The sequence below is a fragment of the Electrona antarctica genome, assembly GCF_951216825.1.
Source record: "Electrona antarctica genome assembly, chromosome: 22".
Lineage (NCBI taxonomy): Eukaryota > Metazoa > Chordata > Actinopteri > Myctophiformes > Myctophidae > Electrona > Electrona antarctica.
This window is the reverse complement of record NC_136805.1, coordinates 9,988,489-9,999,536: the sequence shown is the minus strand read 5'-3', so window position 1 is coordinate 9,999,536 and position 11,048 is coordinate 9,988,489. Positions and strand designations below refer to the sequence as shown.

Genomic DNA, 11,048 nt, shown 5'->3' with positions numbered 1-11,048 from the left:
TGCTCGCAGTCCAGTGTCCACCCAGCGGCGGTTCTTATACACTGTGTGACAGCAATGTGTGGCTGCTTGTCCGACAATAAGGATATAAGACTGTAAGACCCCTGCCTTTGTTTGCCAGATGAAGATTTTTACATTATTGCGTGTGTCAGGGAGACGGAGAGGTGCGTGGCTTCATGATGGTAAGTAAGTAATGTAATGTATAGCCTTGGATGAATCCGCATATATACATTAGCTATGGTGCTACTCTGGTCCATATAAAATATGGTAGCCTTGTATCAAGGCTACCATAGATACAAGCTAGATTGATCCATTATAGACCATTTAGTACTGTACCATAATTGTTTGTGGACTGGACACTATAAGAGTTGAATGAACACTTTGTGCTAGCTGTCAGATAATTAATAAACTATAGCTTAAGAATTGTGCACACATGTACTGTTTATTTTACACAGTGACATCTTAACTCTGGGAGTGAACAAATGGAACCACATTTAATAAACAAATTAAGTGGATACAAATGGAGTAACAAATGGTCTGGAGTTACATAACAGTGAGCTGAGGATTTTCACTATGCATTTCTGTCCTGCATTATTTCCAGGTGTTCGTAGGCTGGTAACTTCTGCCTCCGCCCTGAAGGTGTGTGTTGTTGGCGGAGGGCCAGCAGGATTCTACACCGCCCAAGGTCTGATAAAGGTACAGTACAGTGCTCGTTGCAGGGACAGATTATCCCCCACGACGGTATTGATTGATTGATTGATTGATTGATTGATTGATTGATTTATTAACAGTTTGCAGAATTACAGTACATTTCAAGTACAACTCAATACAAAAGAACTGTGAGTGGACGACACCATAAAGCATTACACTTGTTTACAATAGGGCCCACCATTTTCAATTCATCAAAACATTTAGAGACGTACGAATATACACAACTATATAGTCAAAACAGGAAATCATCATAGAGGAGGTAAAAAGGGAAAACAAACATATACAGTGAGGGAGAAAAGGGGTGGGTGGGGGGGATTCAGATTTTACGGGGGCCAGTTTCGAATTGCAGCCGTCCGTAGGTGCCCTTTGAGAGCAGTTTTGAAGGAGTCAAGGGATTTACATGTCTTAATGACTGTTGGTAGGGCGTTCCACATTTTTGTGTCATAGGAGCGAAATGAATTTAGTCCTTTGTTTGTGCCGAATCTGGGTTGCACATGGTTTGTTGAACTCCCTCTGGTGTGGACTTCGTTGACATTAAGACAGGTACATAGGTATCTTGGTGCTGTAGCGAATCTTGTGGACCAGACCCATTGCAAGATGCTGTACTCTCACTCTGTCGTCAACCCTAAGCCATTCCAGCCTGTCAAAGTGGGCAGGGGTGGAAAAAAATCTATTTTCTTTTTTTTAATCATCTTTTTGACCTAAATTCAACACAATCAATGGCCAATGAAGGGCTTGTCAGGGCTTCAAACCTAGTACCGCGCAGGCCCTGGTTGACCCTGGTTTGTTTGTTGCCACTGTATAAACACAAACAATGGCAGATCCGGGCACTCAAGGTTGAAAGAGGGCACAGCCTAATTGTTGGTGGCACTGGGCCTGGTGTGCTGCTGTTATGCACAATGCAAATCTGCTAACTACAAACACAGAACTTTCTGCCCTGATTAACAGCAGATTAGACAAAAGACTGTTGTCTGTTGGAAATGTCTGGAAATGACTCACAAACCATGATTTCGTGAGCCTCAAAGCACCAACACAGGTCATGATTTTAGCTGTCTGGTTAAAGAGATGAAAGATGTAGGCTTATGGGCCAGCTGTGTCTGAGAAATGGGTCAGCATTTCTTGAATGCAGACAAGATGATCCCTGGGAGGACATTTGGTAGATTTCATGAATCTATATTAAACATATTTAACATGGCCGGCCACCTGTAAAAAAAACAATTTATACCTGTTTAACTTATACCTCTTTATACCTTTCAATCATCTGTGTCACATTATTTTTTCAGAAAACTGATTTACACTGCATTTTTTAAATCGGCCTCATGTCTAAATGGGTTAAAATAATCTCTGTTTGCTTTCGCGTCCTCTTAGGCTCGACAAGACATGGAGGTGGACATTTATGAGCGGCTTCCTGTCCCCTTTGGCCTGGTCAGGTTTGGGGTGGCCCCTGACCATCCTGAGGTGAAGGTGAGACTAGTCGCAGCATTCACGGAAGGTGAAGCAAATACAAGCAAGTGAATGTGGTATGGGCCTTATCCTCAAACATAAAATGGGAAACATTTCAATCAGCACGTTGTTTGTTGTTTGGGTGGGGCGGTGCAATAGAAGAATAGAACTTGTCAAACCAACCTGGCAAGCCTTTAGTCGGCGTGGGCTGAGGGTATAAAGCAGATATTGGCTGCATTCCTCACAACGTAACAATCATTAACCACTTATCATTAATCTCTAAGGACAGACTGTTGACATTCAAAGGAAAAGAGGGCGCTGTTTTTCCTTTATTTTTTGCAGATGTGTTCTCAGATTGCTTAATCATAAACAGTACTTTGTTGACTTGTATGACCAATAACGAAAATAGCCGATCTACAGTAACACTTCTGCATGTGACGCGTTGTGAGCTTGCAGATTAAATGTTTGAAACAGACACATTTTAAAACGGCTTGTGAATAAGGCCGGTCAATATATCAACGTGTCCACTATGTTGCATCTACAAATGCGTGGAATCTTTGCATGCGTGCAATCTCTGCATGTAATGTGCGACTGCGCATGTGTCCCACTCACTGTGTCCCATGCATATCTCGAGAACAGTGACCGATCGACTTCATACCTGGTGTGTGTAATGTGTACGAAGGAGTGAAGTTCTCAGGGTAAAATGGGTATTGCATAACAGGAGGGGCATGCGTTCCTAATGGCCATCATTATATTTTAATGAACAGCATGATTGATGTCGAACTAAGAAAGTTCAGGGATAATTTGACATTATCAGGACTTATAGAACACTGCATTTAAGCTCAGCCTCAGTCCAATGAATATTGTAATTTAGAATGCCATTACAGTTCTTTCATGTTGACCGGCGTCTCGTTCTCATCTCCTCAGAACGTCATAAGCACGTTTACTCAGACAGCGCAGCACACCCGCTGTAGCTTCTATGGCAGTGTGAACGTGGGACAGGACGTGACTGTGGAGGAGCTGCAGCACGCATACCATGCAGTCGTACTGGTGAGAACCCTGTAATGTCATTCAATTCACTTCCTTTATGCTCAGTGCACATGCAACATTTAGTTTGCAACTCAGTGCACACACAAAAGAAACAAAAAATAAATGTATTTTTAGAGAAATATTGATATTTTGTATTAACCCATTTTGACATGAGATCAGATTCTATAAATGTCTTCTACATCCTGACAGTTTTCTGAAAAAGCTATGTTTCTATGTCAGTCGTTCTTCGATTTTTCAAAAATAGCAGATCTACAAGCTTGTAGCCTGCCACTCGGTGGAGCGCTATGAGCTTGTAGATCTGCTATTTTTCAATAGCTAAAGCATAACATAATGCCACCAAAAGGGGTTCCCGCCCAAAATGGGTTAAGTCATATGACATAGTTAGCATACATTCAGCTCAACTCATCTATAATAGAGATAGTATCATTGTCCATATTATTTGGAGAAAACAACATATTACTAATATTGCACTGGGGCCACAGCATCTGTGCATCATGAGAGAGAGAGTTGAAGTTTAAGCAATAACATGTTGTCAAGTAAGTGTGTTTGATACTGTATGTGTACTGATGTGTACAGTGTGTTTCCTGGTAGAGCTATGGAGCAGAGGGAAACAGGAGAATGGGGGTGCCAGGAGAAGACCTTGCTGGTGTGTACTCGGCCAAAGATTTTGTGGGCTGGTATAATGGACTACCCGCTAACAGCCAGGTATTTGGTGTAAAATTTCATCAAATCGTATCTCGTTCTTTGAAATGTTATTTTGCTTTCGGCAAGTGACACTGCCGTAAGATGTTAGAATGTTATTGCGAACGCAGTGAGCATTTACTATGAGACCCAGCAGATCACGTCTGTGTGTCTGTGTGTGTGTGTGTCACGCTGTAACACCACCCGCCCACCACCAGAGGGCGCAGCTGTATCACACACAAAAACACACACACACATGCACGCACGCACACACACACACACACACGCACGCACGCACACACACACAAAAAACTTAACTTAAAAAAAAAACTTAAAAAAAAACGTAACTTAAAAAAAAAACTTAAAAAGGAAAAACGCACACACAAAAAACTTAACTTAAAAAAAACTTAACTTAAGAAAAAACTTTTTTTTTAAAAACCTAAAAAAGAAACACGCACGCACACATACACACACTAAAAAAATAACTTGAAAAAACATTTAATTTAAAAAAACTTAACTTAAAAAAACCCTTAAAAAGTACGTAATTTATTCTAATTGTTGTTATTGCAATTTACGAGCTGCGTTCGCTTCCCGCGTTTGCGCGTCTTACTTGTTAGGCTTTACTATATCTTGCCGTTTCTTGACTTTTGTTTTTGTTTGTTTTTTTTGTGCCGTTCTCAGCACAATGTACATCAGATAAATCAGATCTTCTGTTTGTCTCTTCCTGTACTTTTGCCATGAAGTAATCAAGAAATCATATATTTTTTCTCTCCTTCCCTGTTCTGTTTAGTTGAGCCCAAATTTAGACAGTGACACAGCAGTTATCCTCGGCCATGGAAATGTGGCTTTGGATGTAGCGAGATTGCTGTTGTCTCCCGTTGACATTCTAAAGGTAAGAAACAGCCTCTGCATTATATCCACACGGTTATTTTGATCTCGGTCATGCAGTCGGTGTGACTATGTGAGCGCAAGATTGACCGCCTTGTTGTGAATATGCTCAGTTCCTTGTTTTTTCTCACATGCCAACAAATGGAAGGGATGGAGAGTTTTGAAAGCTGTAGCAGGATACATTTATGCTTTGAAAACCTTTCCTTTTGTCCTGCCGGCAGAAGACGGATATCACCCAAAATGCCCTGGATGCCCTTGCAGAGAGCAGAGTCAGGAGGGTGCTGCTCGTGGGCAGGAGAGGACCCATTCAAGTAGCATGTTCAGTCAAGGTGTGTTCCAAAACTAGACGGGGTCAAATCGTATCAGTTTTTATCCTACCTTGAAATTAGCCTGTAGTAAATAAGTACTATTTCACTTTTGGCTGCATATCCAAAGAACCAACTGAAAATGAGAGAAAAAAACAGTCTCAGGTGTTTTTCAGAAGATCAGAGACTGTTTATTTACTGTACCTACTGTCACCATGCCTTTGTTAACTCATTCTTACTCGCCACTGTTGGTGGCCTTTGTGCTTTCTACAGGAGCTTAGGGAGATGGTGAATCTTCCCGGCACCAGACCCGAGATGGTGACTGCCGAGTTTGAGGGTGTTGCAGAGGCCCTTAAAGGTGTGACGTGCCACTTTCATGCAACATGCCTTTTCTTTAGATTTTTACCCCTTTTCTCCCCAATTTAGTCGTTAGCCAATTGATTCCTCCCCACACACATTTCTGTGTATTGGCACACCTGCCAGTGAGGAGCCCCCACTGGGAGGACGTAGAGCCTTAATCGTGCCCCTCCCGCACATGTTTCTTTCTTACGTTGGCTTAGCTGCACCCGTTTTTGTTTGCAGAAGTGACATTTAACATTATTGTTGTAGCTAAAGGAAGGAAACTAAGGGAGGAAATCTGACAAAGTGGACAAAACGAAACACATTACTTTTGTTAATTCATGCCTTATTATTTTGATATTTGATTTCATAAACATAAGAGGTTGATGTAATCTTGCAAATGGGCTGGGATCAGTGTGTAATACTCTGCAGAGCCTGTGCAAAATATGACATGCAGAAGACAAACTACAGTATGGAGTGTAGTTTGTGGTTTCCACTTTCCAGCTGCACACGTAGATTCAGTATACTATAGATTAGAACCTGTAGCCCTAAAGCCTTTTCAGGAGGCAGGGTTGACAAAAAAGTGAAGCAAAACAGTGATAAGAATGAGAATGATGATTTAAAAGTTGATATGCTTCCCCAATCCCCATCCTGTGAGAATGATTATATTTGTAATTGCTTTAAAATTCTTGAGAAAGCAGTTGGAATAAGTGTGCTGTAGGAAAGTGTTGCAAAACACTCCCATCTGTCACTAAGACCAAACTCCTACAATCCTTTTGACCTCGTCCTTGTGTGGAAGGACATAGCTTTTAACTTGATGCTGCCCGGCATGTTTTGGCTCAGTGATAATATGTCTAATGGCCTTCTGAACCAATAATCTGTGAGGAAAGTGTAGCTGCCTCTTCCAACAACAATGCTGGGATTGCATTTTCATTGATATTTTTAATATTCCACTGATGACTATGCAATGGATTTGAAGAACAACAAAAAACAAAGGAACACTGAACCACTGGATTTCTGTTTTTGTTTAGAGTGTACTTTTAGTTTACCCTAACCAGATTTTTTTCCAGGCATCATTAGCCATCTGCCCTTGAGTATACATACACCAGATGTTTGCCTTGGACTCACTTGCTCTCTTCCATTCCTTTGTGTTTGAGAGTGCATAAACGTTGGTTTGTTCACGTAAGAATCCTCCTTCGTCCATCCTGTAAATCTGTGTGCTGTTTTTGCAGCATTGAACTGAAACCATTTTAGTGGTCCTGCTAGCAGGGGCAGGGCTCTAGTCTAAAGCCTAGTGCAAGCCTAGTTCAAACCAAAGATCTGCCACAAGACAAAACCATTTTAAGACAGATTCTTCCTTTGTTGTTGAGCTGTTTTTGGCATGTGACACCCTCGTATGATGGAGCACGAGCATTTAGAACGTTATAGAGAAAGATTGCTGCGGTTAATTACTTTTTAGGATGCCTATACCAGCTTGACACAACAAGATCTAAAAAACGGTCTAGATTGACATTTCTGTGCACCGTCATGAACCTCGGTGGATGAACCCTACTGGTTTTGGTGACCCCATGGCCTTTCCTCTAGCACCACTCTATACCATATTTTCCAATATACTCGTAGTTTTTGTTTGTCAGTCAGTGCATGTTTGTTGAAGCAAATTTGATGTAACCTGCCCCCCCCAATGTGACCTGCTTCACATCAGAGGTGCCGAGGCCAAGGAAGCGCCTGACGGAGCTGATGCTGAAGACCGCCCTAGAGACCCCCGGAGAGAAGGAGCAGGAGAGGCGCCGCAAGGCCACCCGCGTCTGGTGTCTACGCTTCTTCCGCAGTCCCCTCGCGGTGCTCCCCTCCCCCGACGACCCCAACAGAGTCGCCAGCATCCGATTGGCTGTCAACAGACTTGAGGTGAGCGGGATTGTACCGTCCCAAACGTAACAAAGCTGATGCATCGATTATGTACAGATGAGGATTTGTGCCTCAAATATAAGTCAGACTCGTGTGAAGTGAGGGGCGCTATGGGGGAATACACAAAGGGCTATATCTTGTGCCACCCCTTATCCCTAAACTTATTTTCCATGTTTACTACATTTTAAAATAGCAGATCTACAAGCTCACAATGTGTCGATGTAGATCGGCTAGTTGATCTATGTTAACCCATTTTGACCTGAGATCAGATTCTAAAAATGTCTTCTACATCCTGACAGTTTTCTGAAAAAGCCATGTTTCTATGTCAGTGGTTCTTCGATTTTTCAAAAATAGCAGACCTACAAGCTCGTAGCGTGCCACTCAGTGGCGCGCTATGAGCTTGTAGATCTGCTATTTTTCAATAGCTAAAGCATAACATAATGCTAACACCAAAAGGGGTTAAAATAGCAGATCTACAAGCTCACAATGTGTTGATGTAGATCGGCTAGTTGATCTATTTTAAAATGTAGTAAAAAATTGCAAATATGTTTAGGGGTAAGGGGTGGCGCAAGATAGGGCCCAAAGTCCATAGACTTGGCTGCCACAAGACTTCATGTCTGAAAGCCAGACGTTGGAGAGGCTAGCGCCCATCAAAAAATCAGAGTAAAAAGGTCCCTAAAAATGTATATATACATACACAGTATATTAAAAAGGCTGGCAAAGTATACTGCTGTCTCTTCTATAATTGACAGCCGCCATATATGGTGGAGACACTGCTACTTTTACACAGAGTACTGAGTGACATGCTTAATATTATGATATTGACAATATGCCATGATTTTGAGATGTAACTTTGACCTTACTGCTGCACCTATAATATTTGTGTCCTTTGTGTCCTAAATTGTTGCGTGTTCTCAGGGGTCAGGCGAGGGAGCGCGTGCAGTGCCCACAGGCGAGGTGGAGGATGTCAACTGTGGCTTGATCATCACTAGCATCGGCTACAAGAGCCTCCCCATCGACTCATCGGTGCCCTTTGACCCCCGCAAGGCCATCGTCCCCAACTCCATGGGTCGTGTCCAGCAGGCTGCAGGTGTTTTGCATCAGTGTTTAAGAGCTATCTTTACTTCTCTCTCTCTGTGTTAAGAGTAAAATGACTAAACATAAAACCTCTCCCTCCAGGTCTGTATTGTAGTGGATGGCTGAAAACGGGCCCAACCGGAGTGATTGCCACTACAATGAACAACAGCTTCGATACGGCACGCACCCTTCTGGAGGACATTGACTCAGGGACCCTGGATGTGTCCGCCGCCAAGTCTGGCTCGCAGGGAATCGGTGCCCTGTTTGAGAAGAGAGGTGAACAAGAAGTTCACTCACTACTTGTGTGTGGCCCCTTATCTTTGTTTGTCCAGGTGTTAAGCAGTCTCTGATGTCAGTCAGATAATTGAAGTTCAAATTAAAAAGGAATTTAACCCATTAAGACCTGAGGCCTTTTCTGATAAATTTATGTTTCTATATCAGTGGTTCTCAAACCTTTTCATGTCAAGGACCCTGAAGATTATATGGATTTGGTCAGACCCCCATCTCATTGTAATTGGCTGGAGGGTTCCTTTAAGTCAAGAAAGGTTATCATTTGACATTGATAAGAGAGTATTCACTCCTATTGCCACAAACTTTACTTTATTGAAGGAGTCATTAGATCCCATCATGTTATTAAAACCCATGTTCATGGCCACATCAATGGCAGATTATTATTGGACAGTGAGGCTAGTTCAAGGGATATTTCACTTAAAAAACATTTATCGTCTTCTCAGGCTTTTGTGACCACCCTGTACAGTTTAAGTTGCTCGATTCAGTAATTAGATATTCGATATTCATTTTAGCTGCCCTTTAGATGCCATATTAAAAATGTGATTTTCTTCTAATATAGTTTTTTTTTCCCCCTTTTCAAACTATTGTGGTTTGTAGGAGTGAAGCCTGTGACTTTCTCAGATTGGGAGAAGATTGACAAAGAAGAGACGAAGAGAGGACAGGCAAAGGGAAAACCACGGGAGAAACTGCTTGACGTGGAGGAAATGCTTCGTGTGGCCAGGACATAAACCACGTGTCACGAGTGACACTGAGCGTATTGCTACTCACGACTGTCGAAATGACACTAAAAATCAGACCAGTCTGAAGGTGCAACAGCGCCCCCCCTGTTGGTACTCTAAACATAGGGACGGACATAGGGACATTGCTGTTCCTTGGAGTGGTTGCACCACTCAAAAACAAAACTAGACACACTTGTCAGTAGGCCTGTCACAATTATTACTAGGCTGCATAATCTTCTAATCACAATTATTTAAGAGTAACAATGTTTTGCGTAATCATTTCCATGTACATTTATTTTAAAACATTTTCAAAAATAGTGGAAATGGCACATCTACAAGCTCAAAATGTGTAGTAAATGTGCTGTAAATGCAATTGTGAAATGGTGTCTTATAAACCCATGAGGGCTGGGCACATTGTGTGCAGGACACAGAAATAAATAAACAATCAATCATGTAGCTATTAAATGTGTTTGTAATATCTGTCCCATGCAACTTTTGTTCATGTTCCAATGGTCAACATCAGGAACCAAATTTTACTGTTAATTGCAATTATTTGAGTGACAATGAATCGTCAAGTACAATCTAATGATTGTGACAGTCAGTCGTTGGAGGCCCACACACATTCTAACGACTAAAGCCACGAAAGCTGCATTGCATTTTTGGGACCATCCAGACTTTGCTGTTTCTTTTCCCTTTTTACCTCCATTATGATGAATTCCTGTTCTGTTCTTTGTCTATATAGAAGTGTCTATTTGTACGTCTCTAAATGTTTTGATGAATTGAACATGGTGGACCCTGTTGTAAACAAGTGTAATGCTTAATTGGGTCGTCCACTCAGTTAACAGCCTTTGTATTGAGTTTGTGCTTGAAATGTACTGTAATTCTGCCAACTGTTTTACATTTATCAATCAATCACCATCAATCTAGCAATCTGAAAAAGCACTTAAAGAGCCTTATAATAAAGAGAGATTCTATATGCTGTGTATATTTGGAGGAAATATTGTGACTGAAGTGTTTTATTAATTTCATTTATACAAGAAAAAAAGCGTAACCTATAGCTTTTCTGCCTCGTCCTGTCAAGGATAACATTTCGTGATCACAATTGTGACCATACTCCACTGTACATTTAGTTCCAATTTATAGGACATTATTAAAAAAGAAAATGCCTAAAAATGTGTTTTTTAATGATCCAGTACCGTACAATTGAGGTGTTTAAGCCTTATTGCCGAGCCATATTTCTGTAGCGTGAGGCAGCATGATGTACAAGTACACCCCCTGGACATGACGCTAGTATGTTGGAAGGAACTTGCCCCAATCTAACCCTTGATGCTGAGTGCCAAGCACGGAGGCACTGGGTATGACCCGGCCAGGGATCGAACCCCGACCTTCCCGTCTCAGGCCGGACACTAACTACAAGGTCACTGGGCTGGTGTTCGTATTTTACTGAAGTATTAACCATTTAAAGTACTTTTACTTCTATTCCACTACATCTGAGGTAAATATATTGTACTCCTACTACAATTATTTTAAAACTTGAGTTACTAGAGTTTTATTTATTACAAAACATACCTGCACTTCAGCCCCATTTATCCTTGTGCCATTTGAAAATAGCCTTTCTACAAGCTCACAACTCGCCGAAAGC

General features: G+C 41.6%; 1 protein-coding gene across 2 annotated transcripts; it reads left to right on the top strand.

The window, feature by feature from the left end:
* The first annotated feature begins 49 nt into the window (after positions 1-49).
* Positions 50-9,944, top strand: fdxr (ferredoxin reductase). Of its 2 annotated transcripts, none has more exons than XM_079491813.1 (12): positions 50-179; positions 599-693; positions 2,077-2,172; positions 3,079-3,201; positions 3,793-3,906; positions 4,673-4,774; positions 4,992-5,099; positions 5,349-5,433; positions 7,117-7,319; positions 8,238-8,409; positions 8,499-8,672; positions 9,285-9,944. In XM_079491813.1, exons 1-12 carry the CDS (start codon positions 119-121, stop codon positions 9,413-9,415), a joined length of 1,464 nt encoding a protein of 487 aa, XP_079347939.1. In that variant the 5' UTR covers positions 50-118; the 3' UTR covers positions 9,416-9,944. The 2 variants fall into 2 exon arrangements, with proteins under 2 accessions (XP_079347939.1, XP_079347940.1); XM_079491814.1 differs by having other exon boundaries at positions 162-183.
* Positions 9,945-11,048: the final 1,104 nt, after the last annotated feature.

Bases quoted from the DNA above. Each gene is read 5' to 3' on its own strand.
- fdxr (XM_079491813.1), top strand. From the start codon at position 119: ATGAAGATTTTTACATTATTGCGTGTGTCAGGGAGACGGAGAGGTGCG. The intron at 694-2,076 runs GTACAGTACAGT...GCGTCCTCTTAG, and splicing joins CCGCCCAAGGTCTGATAAAG to GCTCGACAAGACATGGAGGT. The intron at 5,100-5,348 runs GTGTGTTCCAAA...TGCTTTCTACAG, and splicing joins AAGTAGCATGTTCAGTCAAG to GAGCTTAGGGAGATGGTGAA.